This window comes from Falco peregrinus, chromosome 3 (assembly GCF_023634155.1).
Source record: "Falco peregrinus isolate bFalPer1 chromosome 3, bFalPer1.pri, whole genome shotgun sequence".
Lineage (NCBI taxonomy): Eukaryota > Metazoa > Chordata > Aves > Falconiformes > Falconidae > Falco > Falco peregrinus.
In genome coordinates this window covers 104,696,747-104,717,388 of record NC_073723.1, presented here as the reverse complement: position 1 = coordinate 104,717,388, position 20,642 = coordinate 104,696,747, and the positions used below count along the sequence as shown (strand labels likewise).

The following is a 20,642-nucleotide window of genomic DNA, read 5'->3' as shown; positions in this document are numbered from 1 at the left end:
TGGAGGGCTGGGGGTCTCCTACTTGGAGCAAAGAGATCCTGGGCACCAGGGTGCGTTTAAAAGCTTGGCTGGGTGGTGCCAGGTCTTCATGCTGTGTCTGTCAAACTCAGGGACACCTCTGGTGCTGTGGATGGCCCACAGTAGTTCCTTGAGGGACACCAGTGATGTGGGAGCCCACCTGGATGCTTGAACTGGGCAGTTGAGGTGCAGCCATTGGAGGATGTTGGTGGCCCAATGTGTCCTCCTCCAGGACACACTGGAGTTGAGCATGGATGGGACACTTCCAATGACCCGAACACCTGTACTTCTCTATCCCCATTCTTCAGGTGGTGCCCAACACCCAGCTGAAGCACATCCTGTCACTGTGGCAGGTCCTGGCAGCTCGCAGGTCCATGCTGTTGGTACAGATGAACCAGGTGAGGGAGATGAGGCTTGGGGAAGGGAGGGGTTTTGTTCCCCTGGGAGGAGAAAGGAGATCTACACTGCTGCAGCCAGGCAGCGTTTTTGACACCTCTGTCTCATCCCTTCCCTGGGTAAAATCAAGGTCTCTGGCCCATCCTCAAGATAATCCACTCCCCTGGGTACTTTCAAGTCTGGCTCACATCTTGGAAGCTCTCTGGGTGGCCCTGATGTGAGGTTCAAGGAGACAAGAGGGTTGTGGTTCTCCTTCCTCCATCAGATGTTGTTTCCAGATCCATCTGGGTGGGGTGTGCTGGGGTCTCCCTGTTGCTGACGCTGGTGGTCTTTTTAGGATCCCTTCTGCTTGGTACCCAAGCAGTTCCAAGCAAATCTGGATGCAATGCAGGCAAAAGCCTTGTCCTCCAAATTGTCCAACACCAACCTCGACCTCTTCCTCATTGAGCTGCACGAGATGATCATGGTGGCACTGTCCAAGCACCAGCCTGACCATCCGTAAGTCCAGATCATATCCTGGGACAGACAGAGTGGTGGCAGAAGTAACAGCTTCCTAGGAGGGTCTGGTTGGGGAAGGACCTCTGAAGGTCTCTGGTCCAAGTCCTGCTCCAGGCAGGTTACTCAAGGCCTCAACTGGTTGCGAGTTGGTGTGTCTCTGTCTTTGGAGATGCTCATCTTCGGGGCTGTCCCAAAGTGGCATCACCCCTGATGGGAAGAGCTTTTTCTTATGCCTGACCATCAGCTGACTCGTGGGCTCCTGATGCCACTGGAGATACTCCAAGGTAGCCTCTAACATGAGGCATTGGCCACCATTGACCAGAAACCTTGGCCATCATTGAGAGCCGCTATTGACCAGCAACCTTAACCAAGATAGTGCTTATTGTTGACAGCCAGCATCGGCCATGATTGGCTGCTGGGGGTGGTGGGACATCCATCCCACCTCCACCTGCTCACCCCACCTCCTCTGCCTCACCCACAGGCTGCAGTTTGCCTTTAGGTGCTTTCTGGAAGACAACAAAATCCCTGAGGACTCTGTCGCCATCCTCACAAATGTCCTGGAACCAAACATTCCCATCAAGAACATCCTCTCCGTCTGGAGGACGGCTGCAAAGACCAGTCAGATCAACATCCCTGCCTACGGCCAGGAGAGGCCAGCTCAAGGCAGCCATTAGCCCCTTTCTTGCGATGGGGTGGCTTGTCCCCATGGGCGCAGAGGAAACATGTACCTCTCATTCCAGCTCTGGAGGCAACACATGAGCTATGTGTGGGCTCCTGGAGCAGCCCAAGCTTCCAAACACCCAAACCCCTGTTCCCTGAGGCCAGGTGAGAAGCTCTCACTTGGACCCACCATTGGCTGCTCAGGCACCCCAAGCATTCCCTGTCCCTCCAACCCTGCTGAGCTACAGCACGAACTTGGAGATCATCCCCATGGACATGTCCCCAGTGCTGCTACTGCTGTCCTCAGTTGGCCAACTCTGCCCCCCAGCAGTCCCCAAGGGAGGGTCTGGGGAGCTGGAGCCCCTCTACCACCCCAGTGCTGGCCAAGGAGTGCTTCTGTGTGTCCCTGTGCCCTTTGCTGGTGGCTTCTGTCCTGTCTTGTCCCTTCTTTCCTTTCCTGCATCATTAAATGCTCAAGAACCCATCTTGATTTCATGTTGTTCCCAAAATGGTGGCGGAGGGGACCCGGCTTCTCCACACCTTCCCTGCGGGTATCTATAGACTATATATATATATATATACACACACACACATTGATGAGACTTCCCCAGTGTCTTCTCCAGGCTGGGCCATCCCAGCTCCCTCAGTCTCTCCTAGGAGAGCTGCTCCTGTCTCTTCATCGTCTTGGTGGCCCTTCCCTAAGTCTAGTCTAAAGCTCTCCGTAGAAGTCTGGCCAGCTTGCTGATGAAGACCCACTTGTCCCAGTTGGTCAGGTGAATCCCATCGTCTCCCAACAGACTCAGCTTCTTCTCAAAGGCAGACCCGACTTCTCAAAGATAGATCTGGCTTCTCAAAGGTAGATTCATGATCATGGCATGAGTACGGCACCAGCCCTGCAACCTAATGCTCCAATCCCTTCCTCATCTTCCCTGGACTCTCTCCAGTATGCCCATGTCTCTCTTGTACTGGGAAGCCCAGCACTGGACCCAGCTTCTCCAGGTGTGGCCTCACCAGAACAGAGGTGAAGGACCCTCTCCCTCCACCGTGAGCTAGCTGCCTTTGTGGCAAGAACTCATGGTTCATGGCCAACTTGGTGTCCACCAGCACCTTTTCTACCAAGCTGCTGTACATGCTGGTGTTCCCATCACGTCCTGGTGCCAGGGGCTCTCTGTCCTCAGGGGCAGGACCCCATGAGGTTCTTCTCAGCCCATTTCTGCAGCCGTTTCGTGTCACGTCACGCTGCTCGGTGGCTGGCTGATGGCTACTCCTCGGCACCGTCACGCTTGTGTGTTCTCAGCCAGCATTGAAAAGTGGACACAGTAATTTTATGGATACACTTCTATATATGTCTGTATGTGTATACATTTCTATGTACAGATGGTCATTTATAAAGCTATAGAATTAAAATTAATTCAGCCACAAAGGCATAGGTATGAAACACATCAAACCTCATTTAATAAGAGTGAATAGACTGAAGAATTAAATGCTTAATATTTAAATATTTAATTTTTTGGATACACTTCTATATATGTGTATATATAGAAGTGTGTATATATATATATGTGTATATATATGGCATATCAGCTACTCAACCACGAGCGACCTTCACAAGCATATATCCACCCATTTGCCACATCCTGGCTGTTCAGGTCCTCCTGATTAAATAAATATTTAAATGTGAATAGAAACAAAAGGAAAAGGAGCACGTCTGGCTTCCCTATAAATCTATAGAAATGAAATCAACATGGCCACAAAGCCTGAGGTATAAAATGGATAAACCCTTGAGTTTTTCTCTGACTTTTGCCTTTCCACCAGTCCCTTGCATCTCGCTGTGGAGGGGTGAGGGTGTGACTGGAGTTGTGCCACCACGGGGGAGCATGTGGCCAATGTGCTTGTGAGGTGGCAGCTGCCACGGTAGCTGAGGGACCCCGAGGAGGCTCACGGCTTGTGGAGGACCTGAACACCAGGAGGTGGCAAACGGGTGGATACGTGCTTGCGGAGGTTGCCCGTGGCTGAGTAGATGATAGGCCAAGTGAAGGCCAAAAGTGTATGTAGGGGTTTGCGACGTCATTGGAGGACCCCATAGGCCAGGAAAGGGCCCGTGGGTTGTGCAGCGTCTTAGGAGGTCGTTTGTGCCCAAGCGGCTGATAGAGTAGGAGCAAGTTATGGATTGTGTAGGTGCTTGTGAGGCTACTGGCACCTGAGTCAATGATAGGCCAGGCGCTGGCACACGGCTTGTGAACGTCCTTGTGATGTCAGTGGTGCCGGAACACCTGATAGGCCAGGAACAGGCACATGACAGGCATAGGTGCTATGACATCACCTGTGGCCGAGTGATGCACAGGCCAGCAGGATGCACGTGGCTTGTGTAGGAGCATGTAGTTTCACTGGTGCTGGAGCAGATCTTAGGCCAAGAGCAGGGCTATGGCTTGTGTAGGTGCCTCTGATATCATCAAAATAATGTGCACACACACCCACACGCACCCTAAATACAGGTTTTTGGAAGAACTGTACACGGCACGTGCCCGCGTGTGACAGTGTAACATGGGAGTGGCACCAGGAGGCTCTGAGGTCACATCTCCAGTGGCATCCCATGGCCGTGGGGCTCAGTGTGAAGCAGCCACATGGGGCATCCTGAGGGACAGGAGCTGCCTGGCTCCATCTCTTGCAGGGATGTGCCTGAGCATGCTGCCAGGAGGAAACCACAGGCTTCTCACCCAGGCGCTGCGGGGGGAGCGCGGCGGACGCCGCGAAGCCACGTGGGCTGTGGTTTGTGCACCTGCAGGCTCCAGCTCCCAATCTGCCCAGGGGAATAACGGCTCCTGGGTGACATGCTGAGAGGCAGGGACACTTCTGAGCCTTTGGGTGGCATGTCTGCTGCCGTGACGGGGACATGGTGCAGCTCCTGCAGGGGACCCACCGTGGGGTGCTTCAAGGTGGGACAAGCCAGCCAGAGCTCCTGGGATGAAGCTCTTTCCCTGGGCAAGGATCTTTCCCAGCCACTGCTCCCAGCACGGTGGGGTCTGTAGCAGGGGCAGGGGCTGTTTCCTTCCTGTCCTGATGCAGACCCCAGAGCGGTTTCAGTGTCGTGGTTCCCACCGCTCAGGGGCAGATGGCCTCTTGGCCTCTTGACTTCTTGGATGAGCCAAGCGCAGGAGATGCCCAGTGCTCCCAGTCCCCGTAGAGGGGTGCAAGGGGGTGACAGACTCATTTGCCCTCCACACCCAGCTTGTCCCACAACAATCTCCCGCTGCAGCAACCATGACGCCCACCTCAGGACAGACATGTGTCCCTCATATATGGTCATGAACAGTGCTGGAGAAATTCATTGGAGGGCTAGCCTGTGTCGGAGGGGGAGATAGCTCCGGATAGCGTCTAAAAAGGTGCTGCTGCTTCTATTGGCTCCTCCTGCAGCTGGGTCGGCATCTGCAGGGGTATATTAGCCTCCTGGCGTCATCGTCCCTGTCAGTGCCCAGGAGCCGTGACAGGGAGTGAGGTGCAGCTCAGGATGGGGAAGGAGGGACTCCTGTTCTTTCAGGTGCTGTGGCTGCTGCCCTGGGTGCAGCTGTGCAGGGGTAAGCCTGGGGTCCCTTGTCCCACAGCCTGGGGTCAGCAGGCAGCAGCGCGGTTGTTGGGACACCGCTGGGAATGGGGTTTCTTTGCAGGTGCCACTGAGGCGAGGGGGAGAAGGGGCTTCATTCAGCTAGTGCTATGCCTTTCCCTATGTCCCTTTGGTTGGGAGAGAGGGATGAGGGCCTGGGGACATGGCACCGTGCAGAGGTTGATGGGCTGGGGAGGAGAGGGTGCCCGGTGCAGGGCTGGATGTGCCGTATGGGTGGGCATGGGCAAGAGGCAGTGGGAGAAGGTGCTGCAGGCTATGGGGTGCTCAACGGCCCAGCAGGTCTCTCACCGGGCACCCCCAGGCTTTTTGCAGCCTGCGGGGAGAGGAGGGACTCTCACACCCACACCGCCCTGGGGATCACCCAGAGGGTGAAGGGTTCCCATCCACGTGCCCGTGATCCAGTCTGGGCCGCGGAGACCTCTCCTGACCCATCCTGTGTTGATATTTGAAGGGGCTGCAGAGGTGAGGCTGGAGAACGGCGGCAGGCGCTGTGCTGGGAGAGTGGAGGTGAAGCAACAAGGCCAGTGGGGGACCGTGTGTGGTGTATTCTGGGACATGAAGGATGCTACGGTGGTTTGTAACCAGCTGGGTTGTGGGTCTGCTGTGGGAGCTCCTAAGTACGAATACTTCGGGCCAGGATCTGGCCCTGTCTGGATGTTTGGCGTTCACTGCCGCGGCACAGAGCGTGCCCTGTCTGACTGCACAAACAGAAGAGAGTACCAGGAGGACTGTAACCACAGTTTGGATGCTGGAGTGATCTGTTCAGGTATGGGGCCAGCCAATCGCCCACCTTTGCGGCTGGGGTGGGGGAAGGCACCTGGATGTGCCCTCAGGGAAACGGGGGGCACTGGGGAATGGCCTGGTGTGGCTGGTCACACTGCTAGGCTGGGACAGTCATTGCTGGTTTCCTTGAGCCCTGAGGAAGGGCCAGCGGGAGCCTGCCCTTGCCTGACCCCTGATGTGGCGCAGCCCACCCTCTGTGGGTGCCCTGGGCCCGCAGCCTCTGTTGGTTCCCATCTTTCTCCTCCCATTCAGCCAGGACCTCTCTCACAGTGCTGAGGACCAGGTCCCCTGAGGCCAGTGGCACTGAGAGCAGCTCACGCGGCCACCCACAGCCCCGGGGCAGGGTCTCCTTGGGCTCTGGTGCTCTGGGTGCTGCCATGCCCGGTGCCAGGCTTTGAGCCGCCCCTGGGGCTGGGGGTTTGGGAGAGAAGGAAACCCACAAGTGCCGTGCTGATGTCTGAGGAGCAGCAGGGGGGCCCTGGCATGTCTGGGACACCAGCACCCCCTGGGAGCTCTGGGGGGGTGTGGTGGGCTTTTTGCCTGCAGCTGCCTTGGAGATGGGACGTGGGCATGTAACTGCCAGAGGGCTCGAGGGACTCCTAGGAGTCTTTGACTTCTCCAGGATTTGTCCAGCTGACTGGAGGTGACAGCCCCTGCTCAGGACGCGTGGAGATCCATAGCAGGGGCAGCTGGAGAGCCGTCTGTGACTCAGACTTTGGTCCCAAAGCCGCTGATGTGGTCTGCAGGGAGCTGCAGTGCGGCGCAGCCCTGTCCGTGGTCGGGGCAGCTCCCTTTGGAGAGCACGCCGGTCCCATGTGGAACGGACTACTGCAGTGCATGGGGAATGAATCCCTCCTCGTCTCCTGCCCCAGGGGACCTCCCAGGGACCAGCCTTGCACCCACGGGAACGCCGCTGGCATCATCTGTACACGTAAGGATTCCTGCTGGGGCGTCAAACAGGAGGGTGATGCTGGGGACAGGGGAGTAGGGCAGGGAGGGTGCTGCGCCAGGCGTGAGGATGGCAGGCGTGACGTGGTTGCCTGCAGCCCTAAAGTGATGCAGAAGGAAGAGAAGGGCAGGGTCTCCTCCGCTTGGCCTCTCCTCCAGCTGCTGAGGGAGCGAGAGCACAGGTCTGCCCTGCCTCGTCCTTCTCTGTTCCCAGAGTACACGGGGTTCAGGCTGAACAATGGCACAGCGTGCGAGGGGAGGGTGGAGGTCCAGGTGCAGGGGACCTGGGGCAGCCTCTGTGCCTCCCGCTGGGATCTCTTGGATGCCCACGTTCTCTGTCGTCACCTCAACTGCGGGTTTGCGGAGACCATTCCCGAGCGAGGGCGCTTTGGGAGAGGAACTGGCCCCATCTGGAGAGATTCATTTCACTGTAACGGGACTGAAGAGCACCTGGGGCAGTGCTCCATGACCACCCTGGGGGCCTCACCCTGCTCCCGTGAGGATGAAGCCGCTGTCATTTGCTCAGGTGAGTGCTGGGAGAACAAAAAATGGGTTAATTCCATTTCCCTCTTGAATGCAAGACAGCAACCCAAAGCAGGGTACCCCGTGCCAGTGCCAGGATTCCACCAGGAGCAATCTGGAGGGCTTTCCCCGCTCGGACTGACGGCTCTGCTGTGGGAGAGCAGAGGACTGAATAGGGGCAGGTGTCTTTGCCATTCAAGGTGGCAGTTCCAGCCCTGGATCCACGGCCAGGACTCCACCATTCAGACTCATCCATGGTGGGATGGGCCTGGGACAGGGCTGCAGGGCTTGTCCCCACTCCTCTGGCTGCAGACGGCCCTGTCCCAGCCCCCCAGGGATATGCTCAGAGCCCAAGCTGACCACCACAGGGTCTGCCGGGGTGCCCCCAGCAGGAGCAGCACACCAAGGGGCTGAGCTTCAAGTGGGGCTGGTGTTAAAGGGAAAACACGCGGATGTGGTTACCGCTGGGCTTGCTTTCATTACCACTCGGAGCTGGGCCACCACCCCAGTGAGTGGCAGAGAACCAAGCGATACAGCATGGCTTATAGACACTTATCAAACCATTAGTTGGTGTCTGAAGTTTTTAGGAGTTTCCTTTGGTCCTGTCAATTCTGCAAATCCATCACTTGACCCTGTCCCAGGGGATTCATCTCCTCGGTTCCAGGCTCCTCCTCGGATCGTGATCTTCTTTCTGCTGCTTTAACTCACACACTCCTTCAAGCACGCTTCGTCTTTGAACAAGCAATTCCTATTCACTAATTCTGAATACTCTGATTACTCCTAGTAATATTGAATACTAATATAAATATTCCTATTTGTATACTAATTTTTCCTAGAAACACCCACATTTCTGGGAGCACCTGTGTGCACAAATTGATCATCTGTTGCTTCTCTGTTCTGCCACTGATGAACTTGACCAAGTTTTAAACCAGCCTTGGATCAGGGCTACACTAGGGACGAGGCTTGGTTCTGCCATTCAGCAGCTTCAGCACTTTAAAAGTCTTAATTTAAATTTCTTAATTACAGATACATTTTCTTTAACAGACAGGCTTTGCCCCCTGCTCAGCACAAGCCCCAGGCTTGTACCGCTCGCTTGGGCAGGCCCCCCTCGCTCTGCTCCCTGCCAGGGACGCCGGCTCCCGGTCCCCATTCCCAGGGACCCGGACAGGCAGAGCCATGCGGGCTGTGCTGGGTCTCAGCAGTGACAGTGCTGAGGCTGGGCAAAGCCTGTTGTGGCACTGCCCACCCCTGGCCCACGCTGGTCCCTCCCACGGGACCTGCCTTGGCAGGGGGATGCTCTGTGACTCTGCCCTGCCAAGAGCAAGGCTGGCACCTCATTCAGGAAGGCTCAGGAAGTGGCAACCAGCCCCATGGAGCCCTGGCCCAGGAGCTCCTTGTGGAGGGCTGGGGATAGGCAGGCAAGCTCCAAGGATCAGAGCCTGGAGGCATGCCACCAATGCCACCAAGGCTGGACCATGGCTGCTCTTCCCAGGCCCAGCTGACTCCAAATCCCTGCGACTGGTGGGTGGGGAGAGCCGGTGTAACGGGCGAGTGGAGATCTTCCACCACGGGACATGGGGCAGAGTCCTGGATGACAACTGGGACATGCAGGAGGCCAATGTGGTGTGCCAGCAGCTGCGGTGTGGAGCAGCGACGGCAGCCTACAAACCCCTGAAGGCTCAGAGAGGGAGGGGCCCCGTGGGGCTGCGAGGGGTCCGGTGTGCAGGGCAGGAGACCAGCCTGACCGCCTGCCGCACCTCCCTGCCCAAGAATGCGCGGGTGGCGGAGATGATGGAGGACGTGGGGGTGGTTTGCTCAGGTGAGTGGCACTGCCCAGACCCCCCTGCCCATCCCCCCCCGCAGGCTCTGGGCTGGGTGGACACCAGCCCCTGATGGCAGCCGGGGTTTCTTCCCACCACAGGGAGTTGGCAAATCCGGCTGGTGGACGGGCCTGGGCGCTGCGCCGGGAGAGTGGAGGTCTACAACCAGGGCAGCTGGGGCACTGTCTGCGATGATGGCTGGGACCTGCTTGATGCCACCGTCGTTTGCCGCCAGCTGGACTGCGGAGGGGCAGTGGATGCCGTTCGCTTCGCTCAATTCGGGGCAGGCTCCGGGGAGATCTGGCTGGACAACGTGAACTGCTCTGGGAATGAATCTGCTCTCTGGGATTGCCCAGCAGTGTCCTGGGAGCAGCAGGACTGTGGGCACAAAGAGGACGCAGGAGTCATCTGCTCAGGTGTGTGCCAGGAGTTGTGGTGGGATCCCTGTGCCTGGGGAAGTGGGAACAAGGGGAAAGCTGGCAATGGCTGAGGCTGTTCCTGGCTGTCTCTGAGCCCCTCCTGCCTCAGCCTGTCCTGGGGGTGCCCCTGCATGAACCTCCTTGGTCCCACCAGGTGTCCCCAAGGGTTGTCAGGGAGGGCGTGGGTGTCCGGCCATCAGGGACATCATTGTCCCCTGGCAAAAGGGAGGTGCCTCTGCCCAGCTGAGAGCCTGCTCTGTGTGTGTGTGTGTGTGTGTTGGGTGAAGAGGCTTCTCTGCCCCCAGAGCCCCAGAGTAGCCTGTTAGGTTTTGGGGTCTTTCCTCCCAGATTTCATGGCCCTGAGGCTGGAGAACAGCAACAATTGCTCCGGGCGGCTGCAAGTTTTCTACAATGGCACATGGGGTGGCGTTTGCTCCAACTCAGTGACTCCCAAAACGGTGTCGCTGGCATGCAAGGAGCTGGGCTGTGGGAACAGAGGGTCTCTGGAAATGCGCCTACCCTATGGTAGGGTGTCCGGCCCCACCTGGCTGGATCACGTGCAGTGTGAGGAGAGAATCAGCTCTTTCTGGCAGTGCCCCTCTTCTCCCTGGAACCCACAGTCTTGCCGTGACCTGCGAGATGAGACCTACATCACCTGCAACGGTAACTGAGCTACCTGGGCACATGCATCCCCCCCAGCCCATGCTCCCTGCTGGGTGCCATCAAGCACAGAAAGGGGGCCACCGGGGCTTTTACTTTACTTGCCAGACCCTGCTGCTGCTGGTGGCACAAATGGGACTCCAGCTCGCAGAGCCCCACACGTTCACCAGCAGTTGCCAGCCAGGCTCGCAGCAGCACCTGGGGGTCTCCAGGCGAGGTCTCCAGAGAGACCAGCCAGGGCCCCAAGGAGCATACCCTCCATGGATACCCTCCTGCTGCTCTGTGAGCCACGACCCCTTTGGGGATGAGCAGTCAGGGTCCCCCACATTGCCGTGCATGTCCCCTGTGTGACCACCGTTGAGAGTGAGGCGATGCGGGGAGGCAGGAGCAGAGCTCAGCCCCACTCTCTGCTGTATGACCCTCCCCTCAGCAGCCCCTTCACTGCAGCATTTCCTTCTGTAGGGAGTTGGACAGAAGCGCCCCCGACCCTGGAGCCCCCATGCCCAAACTCCACGAGCTGCACAGGTAGCTGCTCCTGTGTGTGTCCCCCTCACCTGGTGGGGCTCTGCCTGCTTCCTGGTGCTCTGGGAGGTCTCTGCCTTCTCCAGACAGGGAGAAGATTCGTGCCATGGGAGGCGAGGACAAGTGCTCGGGCAGGGTGGAGATCTGGCACCGCGGCTCCTGGGGGACGGTGTGCGATGACTCCTGGGACATGCAGGATGCTGAGGTGGCGTGTAGGCAGCTGGGCTGCGGCCCTGCGGTGTCTGCCCTGGACGAGGCTGCGTTTGGGCAGGGGATGGGCCCCATCTGGCTGGAGAAGGTGGAGTGCCGGGGGACAGAGCTGTCTCTGCAGGATTGCTGGGCACAGCCTGGGGACAGCGGTGCATGCCGGCACAAGGAGGATGCTTCTGTGCGCTGCTCGGGTGAGCTGCGGGGCTGGGAACCCTCACGGGGCTGTTGGCGAGGAACCAGGGAAGGTGTTTTCCCCACTGGGTCCTATCGCACCTCCAGAGGTCCTAAGAACAAGGCCATCCCTGTGGGGCACGGGAGCCAGCTGGGCAGCAGCCCCTCCAGTGGGGCTGGATGTCCTCTGGCTTCTGCCTGCAGGACCCTGAAGCCCCCAGGGGCACCTACCAGGCTACCTGCACGCATCCTGCCCTATACCCAGAGCAGGACCCTGGACTCTGTCCCCACCACCTGGAGGAGGGGCAGTTTGGGTGGGATGTGCCAGGAACAGACGCACACACACACACACACACGGCATGTCTGAGAGGAGGCCCCCTGGTACCTGCACGCCCACCCTCTCAGCCCAACTCCCCTTCTCTTCCTCTGCAGCTCCACTCAGAACAGCAGCACCAGCTTCCCAAACAGGTATCCTGTCCTTCCCACCAGCACTGGCCCCTTGCTGGGGCGTGAAACTCCCAAGAAGAGGCATGGAGGTAGTGGTGGTGGGGGCAGGGGTTGGGGAGGGGTGTCATTTACCCAGTTTCTCCATCACTCCATTGTCTACCCCAGTGTAGTGGAGGTCAGGACCAGAGTGTCCTATCCCCCCACCTCTCCCAGGCTTGCTGCTGCCCTTTTTGTGTTCCTGCCACGCAGATCCCACCCCAGAGCATCTGACTGGCAGCAGGAGCATCTCATTACCTGTCGTCATCTGCATCATCCTGGGGGGCCTTCTCTGCCTGCTCCTGGCCCTCCTGGTTGGGCAAATACAAAGCGCCAGGGCTTGGCGCAAAGGTGGGTCCTTCCTCAGTGGCCCTGGGGGAAAGATGCGCCATGGCAAGGCCAGGGGTGCTGTGAGGTGCTGGTGAGTGGCACAGGCAGAGCTGGGGGGGATAAAAGTGTGTGCCACCTTCGTTCCCGTGTACGGCCTCGCTGCCTGACCACAGGCCACCAGCAGCAAGGGGCAGAGAGAGTCCAGACACAGGAGGAGTTAAGGATGGGGCAAGGACAGAAATGGGAGCAGAGGGGAGACAGGCGAGGACATCACACTGGCGGCACTCGGGGCAGGGGGCTCTGTGGCAGGGGCGGGTGCCAGGAGGAGCACAGGGCAGCAGGGTCAATCCCCACGGCATCAGGCCCCCAGGTGCTCGTTCTTCTGCCCAGCCCTGACCTCCCCACGGCAGGGCAGGGGCTGTGCTCTGGATCCATGGGGCAGAGAGGGGGCAGATCCAGCGGGAGAGGGAAGATGGGAGCTGCTCCAAGCTCAGCACGTGGGCTTGGGGCCAGAGGGGCACACGTACCATCTCTGGGCGGCGGGTGCTGCCCCAGACCATCTCCATGCCCTCACTGGGGAAGTGGTAGCTGTGACCAGAGGGCAGCTGTGACGACGGCCTTTTGCTGGCCCAGTGGACCAAAGCTGGGGGAGCAGAGCATGATCCTGTCCCCTCTCTGCCTGTCCCTGGTCCAGCCCTGCCTCTCTCTGTGGGCTCTGGGACATCTTGGGAGCCCTTCCCTGCGGCTGTGTATGAGGAAATCAATTACAGACTGGCGTGGGAGAAAGAGGCGAAATTCAGGGGCTCAGGTAGGTGTGGGTCCCTCATGGGGGGCACATCTGCCAGGGTCTGCCTCCTCACCCCCAACCCATGTCCGTCTGCAGTGGTGGGTCTGTGGGGAGAGCAGCCAGGTCCTGAGCCCAACAGAGGAGCTTCCTCCCCACCAGCTCTTCCCATCCCAGCTGGGAACAGCCCCCCTCTGCCTGCCTCCACACCCTGTGTGACACCTGAGGGGTGAGGGAAGATGCTCTGGGGGCCACTCTGGGACAGCATTTGTCCCAGGGCAGTGGGGGGAGTCCTGAGCCCTTCTCCCCACTCAGCCCTGGTTCCGTGGGTCCCCTGTCCCCAGTAGCACTGACCACAAGCCTGGTCAGCAGAGTGCTCACACCTGCTGCACCTCTCTCCAGGCTCCTATTCAGAGGGGTTCCCAATCAAGCTGCAGCCCTACCCCCAGGACAGCAAGGAGGAGGATGGTCTGGGGCCAGCACCAGGTAACGGTGTGGGAAGGAGCGGCTCTCTCCCCCCTGGAGATGTGTGAAGAACAGGGATGTCACCATCAGAGTGGAGGAGGACATGGCGGGGGGGAGTCTCCTGTGGTGCTGCCTGCATCAGTGCCTGAGCCCTGTGCCCTCCCGTCTTCCACTCTGCAGGTTCCTTCTCACTGTCACCGGGTCCCCTCTCCTTTCAGATGTCCTTGACCCGCCTGGAGGTTACCAAGCAGATGGCTATGATGATGTTAGGGAGGCTTCTGGCCCTGGGGAGGATCCTGTGTCCAGGCAGGGAGACTGGGAAATGCCCGTGGCACCAGAGGAGGGAGCAGGGCCCATGGATGCACCTGGAGGTGAGAGGGAAAGAGAGTGCTGCGGTTCCTGGGGCACTATCCCTGGTGCTGGATGAATACTGAGAACCCAGAACCCTGGGATGGGGGAACCTGCCCCGGGAGTTTTCCTTGGGGAGGGTAGGGGGGTCTGGGCATGGGAAATGGAGCTGAACACCTCAGGACTGGTGAGAAGAGAGGAAGGTGATACGCAGACCAGGAGGGGCACCTGTTCATTGCCCTGCCTTGGTGCCTGCAGGGGCAAACCTGCCCTCCCAGAGAAGTGCTGGGGCTCCTGGAGCTGTGGAAGGTGCCTGGTCCCTGTCCCTGGAGAGCGCAGGCTATGACGATGCTGAAGAAGTGTCTCTGGCACATCCTCCTGAGGACACAGAGGCTGTGGCACCAGGGAGGGATGCGAGGTCAGTGCAGCTGGGAGAGCTGTGAGCAGGAGGGAACCATCCCCCTTTTCCCACGGGTAGCAGAAACAGCCAGGCACCCCCTGCTTTCATTACCCTGTTTTTATGCCCCGTATTTGTTCTTACTAAAAGCCTTTTGGGGGTTTGAGCCAGAGCTGGTGCTCAGTGGTGTCTCCCTGAGGCTGCTCTGGAGGAGCAGAATGCAAAGACAAGGCGCTGGGGAAGGGGCACGTCTCAGGGGGAGGGGGCTCGGGGTCAGGCTGTGGGGCTGCAAGAGCCCATGGTCCCTGGGGAACATTCCTGCTGATGGAGACAGTTCCATCCTGCCAGCCACAGTGTCCAGCAAAAACATCGCTCTGCAAATTCCCGTGAGTGCCCATCTCTTCACCCTGGGGTTCCCCAGTTGCTCTTCTCCCCCCCCAGGACCTGCCTGGACCGTGCTGGTCCCATGGCAGAGCAGCCACAACAGAGCTTCTGTGTTGGGGTGAGCCCTAAGGTGGCTGATGGTGCCCTGGGCACCCTGGCCAGCCCCACAGGGGATCGTGGGCTGTGAATCACCTCCCACAGTGGTAAGGAGACAGCTTGATCCCCTCACTGCCCTGGTACAGGGCGCAGAGCCACTCGCTGGAGCGTGTGGAGCTGGGATTGCCCCTTCAAGGACCCCCGTCTCCACAGGCTGCTCCTGCTGCCTCGGTCCTTCACGGATCCCAAGCGCTCCTGTCACAGCCCCAGAGCTGTGAGGCGCCACAGCATCCCCAGGACCCCTCCCCCTCCTGTGCTCCAGCCCCATCCAACTACCCTCCTGCAGCATCCTTTGGGTTTGTGTCGGTGCAGCACCTGTGTGCAGATGCAGGGGGGGTGGGAGCAGGAGGGACTGGGGGGACCTTTGCCTGGGAGGCAGAGGAAGGAGAGCCCATGGGGAGGAAGAAAGGATTCCCAAGAGACGTGAGCTGCAGCCCAAAGCTGACATCCAGCCCCTGGCTTGGAGAAGACCCTCCCTGGGAGGGGGCTCATGTGTTCCTGTTGCCATGCCTGAGGGTATTTTGTGTCCCTCCCAGAAAGCAGGCGCTGCTAAATCTGAGCCAGGGTCCCTCTCCCTCAGCTGGGGCTGTCGCCTACCCCAGCTCCCATGGGCAGAGAAACCTTTCATACAGGGCAGGGAGAAGGATTTGACACCTTGGTAGGAATGTGCAGCCCCGACTGCCCTCCCTGCTCCTGCTGGTGCATCTCCACAAGCCTCAGGCCCTGACGGGCTCTTCTGCTGAAGGCTGGAAGGTATGCTGGGCGTTCATGGCAACGCTCCCTGAGGGAGCAGCGACAACAGGGTAGCACTGCAAACAGCAGGATCCGGCCTTAGAGCACAAGAGGTTAGGAGGCCCCATGGTGTCAGCTACTGCAGTGGGCAGCATCTCTTTCAAGGACGCAAGTGGCCCAAACAACAGCGGGAACAGCTGGTACCTCCGTGAGCAGGGACACGCTCGCCATCAAGATGGGCATGTTGGGATCAACAGGCTCTGCTGCCCCTCCTTCCTCTCCCACACAGCCGTCAGAGGAGAGAGACAACAGCACAATATTTAATTACCTCTGCATAACGAGAGGACCAGCACCTTTGCTGGTGCCGTGGGCTGGCACTGGGAGGAAATAGGGCCACCAAGGTCTGGCTCAGGAGATACGGCATGTATTCACTTCTCTCTACAGGCACCTGACAGAAGTAGCCACGTGTAACAGCCAGCAAAGCCACCAGCCACACTGAGCAGCAGCGGCATCAAATGCGTGAAGTCCCGGTGTCGCTGGGTTTGTTCCCATGAAAATACAGGCTCCTGTCAGGGCTTTAATGAAAGCCTGTCCGGTTTTATCTGCATGACAAGAGATAAATAAAAATCCACTGATCAGCGGCTCACAAGAACTCGAAATGGCTCAGATTCTTCACTGACGTTATATATTTCTCAAGGATTAGACGTGCTTATATCTTTACGGGACGCTGCCTATAGAAAAGAGACCTGTTGTGGGTCAGCTGTGAAATGACCGAGGGCAATCCACCTGAGTATTTGCTTTGGAAGCTGCCCCAAGAGCGGGCGGTCACCTGGAAGATTTTCATCCTGACTGTTCCTGCTTTGTGCGCTGCTCACCAGATAGTGAGTACATGGGGCTGGATTATCTCTCCTGTTTAAATACGCTGTGAGGACACTTCCATCCTGAAGCTGTTTTGAAAAGAATCGATGACTTGGACGCGCTGCCATAACCGAGGAACATTGACGTAGGAGAGGTCAAGGCTGCCTTGGCGATCAATGCACATCAAGGGGTGGCATTTGGTAGACCCTTAACATAAAGGTGCTGTTCAGGGAGATCCCATCTGCTGGTTTTGTGGTCTCCAAACAGACGTGCCCATGTTTTTGGAACAGGGGCACATTTCCACCTTTTTTTGGTTTGACAAAGAGATGGGCAAGAAACTTTAAAGGCAGGTCTACAGTGTAGCTCATCCTACTTGTGCTGTCCCCTTGCAACCTCTCTGAGCAGGGCAGACAGCCCTTCTGGAAGTTTCTCTCTCATCCCTGCAGTCTCCTCCATGAGGCTGTGGAATATTTACCACATTGGTTTTCCAAATACAGTTTTAGCCTGGTCGTTCTCCTCTGGCATTGACCTGCCGTGAGGTATCCTGTTGTTTTACAGAGGGAAATGGATGAAAAAGAAAAATGCCTTGAGTCCCTGAAGCACACAGATAGAGGCACGCATGACAGAGATAATACGCAGGAATAGTACAGGAAAGACGGAAGAGGGACCGACAGCAGTGATGAGGCACAGGGCTCAGCCAGCCAAGTGCACCGCCCAGCCCCATGTTATCCTAGAATCGTGGAATCGTTTGGGTTGGAAGGGACCTTTAAAGGTCACCCAGTCCAACCTGCCTGCCATGAGCAGGGACATCTTCAACTAGATCAGGGTGCTCAGAGCCCTGTCCAACCTGACCTTGAAGGTTTCCAGTGCCAGGGCATCTACCACCTCGCTAGGCAACCTATGCCAGTGTTTTCTTGCCTGTGTCATGAAAAAATCCGTCCTTGGATCTGGTCTGAAACTACCCTCTTTTAGCTTAAAACCATTCCACCTTGTCCTATTGCAACAGGCCCTACTAAAGAGTTTGTCCCCATCTTTCTTCCAAGCCCCCTTCAAGTATTGAAAGGCTGAAAAAAGATCCTTCCTGAGCCTTCTCTTCTCCAGAACAAAACCCCCACCTCTCCCAGCCTTCCCTCACAGGAGAGGTGTTCCGTTCCTTGGATCATTCCCTTTCTTGTACTGAGGACTCCAGAGCTGGACATGCTACTCCAGGTGGGGTCTCACCAGAGTGGAGTAGAGGGTGAGAATCACCTCCCTTGACCTGCTGGCCACACTTCTTTCGATGCAGCCCAGGATGTTGCTGGCTCACGTCCAGCTTTTTATCCAACAGTACCCCCAAGTCCTTCTCTGCTGGGCTGCTCTCAGTTCCTTCACCCCCTCCCTCCAGCCTGTATTGGTATCACTATTTATTTCACATGGGACCAGCACCTTTTGTACCCTTTTCTGTCGACCTTCATCTTTATGCCTCCTTGCCCCCCCTTCCCCTGCACGTCCCTTAGGGGTTTGCACAGCTCCGCTGATTCCCACATCCTTCCCAGTACAGGGTCCCCCCAGTTCACAATCTTGGAGAGTTCAGGCTGATCTTCCTGGAAATGGTGCCCGTGGTTTCTCAATGGCCCATCTGAGCCATGAAGTTTCTTTCTTGCCATTGTGGCTGTGTTTGATCTCTCAGGTCTGTGTCTTGATACATATTTATTTCTGGCTTCCCCTTTGTCTATCGGTTTCCCATTCGACAGCTGCTGCCCCGACCCCACAGCCCAGGGAAGGACACAGGATGGTGGTGCCCATCAGCGCTTGCGTTCTGCTGCCCTGAGCACTCTCAGGTCCCCCCCAGACCCCTGGGAAATATCCCCCTACAGTTGACCCTGCTGAAGACATGAAATCACAGAATCATAGAATCACTTAGGTTGGAAAAGACCCTTAAGTTCATCACACGCAGTGGGGTGAGGAAAAAATTCCTAAAGTAAAAATCAGTGGTAATGCCCAGACATATCTGTAACAGAAGACGAGAGGGGACATGGACACAGACACGGACACACGCAGGGACACGCAGTAGCTTTGCTGAGGGGGTTTATTGGTCATTAGAAAGAAATGGACCGGGGCTCCCAGGGGGTCAGGTGGGGTCATCCAGGGATGATCATCTCCTCATGCCGCTGGAGGGGGACAGGACAAGGGTGTCACCACCAGTCACAGTCCTGAAAGACAAAGCCGAAAGGAGACTCCCAGTGTCTGCTGGGACAGCACAGGGGCCTTATCCCCATCACCTCGCCCGGCAGAGACCTGGGGAAGGGAACTGGAGCCCTCAGTACACCCAGGACAGGGCTCGGCTCTCCTCAGAGAGAGATGACATGCAAAACCCCTTACCCCAGGATGCCCCCAAATCTCCCAGAAGCCTGCCCAGCCCTCATGGTGATCCTGGGGCTCTGCAAGGCGCCAGAGCCCCTGCCTGGCCTGCACGGTGACCCCCTGGGTCCACAGAGCCCCGCTGAGCACAAGGAAAGGCATGGGGGCAGCTCTGCCCAGCTCACCCTGGGACATGGATCATGGGACGGTCCCCCGTTCCCCTCTCCCATACCCAAGGTCTGCCCACCCCACAGGGCTCAGGAATCCCCTGGGGCCCAGGATGCCTTGTGGGGCAGGAGACACCATGGTGCTGCTCACCTAGACATGAACCATAGCCATCCGTTTCACACGCAAATACTCTAACAGCTTGTCAGCCAAAGCAGGCTGGGGAGAAAGAGAGGGTTAGGGACATGCTTGGGTGCACTGGGATGCACTGGGGCACACTGGGATGCCATGGAGTGTCATGGCCATGTAAGGGAGGGACCAGGGCCAGCAGAACTCATGGTACCCACCTCAGCTGTCTTCAGTTCATCCCATTTGACTAAACTCTCCTGTAGAGAGACCATGAGACCTCACTGGTCACTGAGGTGTCCCCCACCCCAGCCAGGGATGGGAGAACCAAAGTGCTCTCCAGTTCCCCAGACTGGCTGCCCTCCAATTCCACCCCTCTACTTACATCCGAAAAAAGGCTTTCATCGACTTTCGACAATGCCTAGGGAAGAAGAGAAAACGGGTGGTCGGTACTGGAGCTTGGTCAGGCTGTGCATGGGGCACACGTGTCCCCAGTACCCCCAGGCCCATGACTTCCTGTGGGTCTGAGTGGGAAAATCCCTTCTGCTCCCCCACCCAGATGCATTTCTCCAGGTTCCTCTGGGATACCTGCTCATCCAGGGCCGGGGTGGGGACTGACCTAAGGGCAGGGTGGGCAATTCGGGACCTCCAAACAGGAGGGGTAGGCAGCTGGGGGGGACCCAAAGACACTGCACTGGGGTGAACTAGCAGACTGCAGGGGACTGGGCTGGGGGTGTTGAAGGGACAGGACTGCGTGGGATGCAAGTAAGGGGTGAAAGAGTTTAAGTGGAGGGGCTACGGGGACGTCAAGCACAGCGGATGGTGGGGGCAGAAGGAAGAGGACTGCAGAGGACCAAACCGAGGGGACTGGGAGAGAGTTTGGGGGGGTGGGTTCTGGCAAGGGAATTTGGTGACACTACCACAGTGGACAGGATGAACAGCAAAGGACTGAGGGGAACGATGTGAAAGAAAGGTGTTGTGAAGGATCGGAGGGAGGCCATTTGGGGACTGCAGGTAGGACAGAGGGGAGATGCCAGGCAGGAGATGTCTGAGGGACCAGAAGGATGGGATGGGGAGTCCCAAAAGGGAGGGATGTGGGGGCACCAGGAAAAGAAACGGGTGCAGGCCGCCCCAGAGAGCAGACAGGTCTGACCACCCAGTGAGGAGCCTGGGCAATAGGCACCAGAAGCTTAACTGCAGGAGGAAGGGCAGGAAGAGATGGAACTGTGGCAGGGAGAAAGCTTCATTGCCCAGGGACGGAGGTGCAGGGGAGGCCGGAGGCACTTGGGAAGGGGAAAGGCCAGGTCAGGGCATTTCACGCTCACCACCGCAATGTCATTCCGCAGGAGAGCTGACGTCCAGCAGCCAAGACCCATCCCAAGCCTGGACACCCCCACCTCCCCCTCCCCATGTCCCTGGGGACTCACCTGAGCATCTTCTGGGGCGCACAGCAGGATGGCGCACAGCAGGGCCATGCTGACAACTGCGACCTTCATCTTCTTCTGTGGTGCAGCGAGCACTGAGTGAAGCTGCAGGAGGTGAGGGACACATTTATCCGTCCCAGCCCTCCTCCTTGCCCACCCCCAAAAGCCCCCAGGGCAAGGCCAAGCTTGGCACAGAGCCAGCCCTGGAAACAAGCCCAGCCTGGGCACAAGCTCACCCCTCCTCCAGCACGGGCCCAGCCACCTTCCCCGGCACCAGTCCAGCTTCCTGCATGGGGCAGCTGCACCTGGAAGGGTCCGGGCATCACGAGGCGGCGAGGGGGCTGCACAGAGTGCCCCTGGCAGCCAGACACCCTATGGTAACGACCCCCTGCCCCGACATG

The 20,642-nt window shown here is 58.1% G+C and overlaps 2 protein-coding genes across 26 annotated transcripts in view; both read left to right on the top strand.

Moving 5' to 3' along the window:
- The window catches only part of LOC101915846 (E3 ubiquitin-protein ligase rnf213-alpha-like), a 44,231-nt gene extending 42,175 nt beyond the window's left edge, over window positions 1-2,056 (top strand). For all 14 annotated transcript variants that reach the window (XM_055798644.1, XM_055798642.1, XM_055798641.1 and 11 more), the window contains 3 exons: window positions 327-416; window positions 752-912; window positions 1,394-2,056. In XM_055798644.1, coding sequence (XP_055654619.1) covers window positions 327-416; window positions 752-912; window positions 1,394-1,586 — 444 coding nt within the window. In that variant the 3' untranslated portion in view covers window positions 1,587-2,056. The remainder of the gene's footprint in view (window positions 1-326; window positions 417-751; window positions 913-1,393) is intronic.
- Window positions 2,057-5,050: 2,994 nt separating this feature from the next.
- On the top strand, window positions 5,051-20,393 carry LOC101916016 (antigen WC1.1-like). 12 transcript variants are annotated; one of them, XR_008746278.1, is made up of 16 exons: window positions 5,051-5,147; window positions 5,646-5,960; window positions 6,600-7,451; window positions 8,940-9,266; window positions 9,369-9,683; window positions 10,035-10,349; window positions 10,809-10,871; window positions 10,955-11,269; window positions 11,682-11,717; window positions 11,946-12,083; window positions 12,757-12,870; window positions 13,249-13,332; window positions 13,530-13,682; window positions 13,918-14,077; window positions 15,133-15,349; window positions 15,773-16,832. XR_008746278.1 is itself a non-coding variant. In XM_055798657.1 (16 exons), the coding sequence occupies exons 1-16, from the start codon at window positions 5,081-5,083 to the stop codon at window positions 15,021-15,023; spliced, it is 3,297 nt and encodes a 1,098-aa protein (XP_055654632.1). In that variant the 5' UTR covers window positions 5,051-5,080; the 3' UTR covers window positions 15,024-15,630. The 12 variants fall into 12 exon arrangements, 9 of the variants coding, with proteins under 9 accessions (XP_055654632.1, XP_055654628.1, XP_055654630.1 ...); XR_008746279.1 differs by lacking the exon at window positions 15,773-16,832 and adding an exon at window positions 15,494-15,622; XM_055798657.1 differs by lacking the exon at window positions 15,773-16,832 and having other exon boundaries at window positions 6,600-6,908; window positions 7,140-7,451; window positions 14,750-15,630.
- Window positions 20,394-20,642: the final 249 nt, after the last annotated feature.

What these genes read in the sequence shown, in the direction of transcription:
- LOC101916016 (XM_055798651.1), top strand. Translation starts at nt 5,081, where the DNA reads ATGGGGAAGGAGGGACTCCTGTTCTTTCAGGTGCTGTGGCTGCTGCCC. An exon ending in CGCAGGAGTCATCTGCTCAG is followed by an intron (nt 9,684 to 10,034) that starts GTGTGTGCCAGG and finishes CTTTCCTCCCAG; the next exon opens with ATTTCATGGCCCTGAGGCTG. An exon ending in GCACCAGGGAGGGATGCGAG is followed by an intron (nt 14,078 to 14,749) that starts GTCAGTGCAGCT and finishes CCGTCTCCACAG; the next exon opens with GCTGCTCCTGCTGCCTCGGT.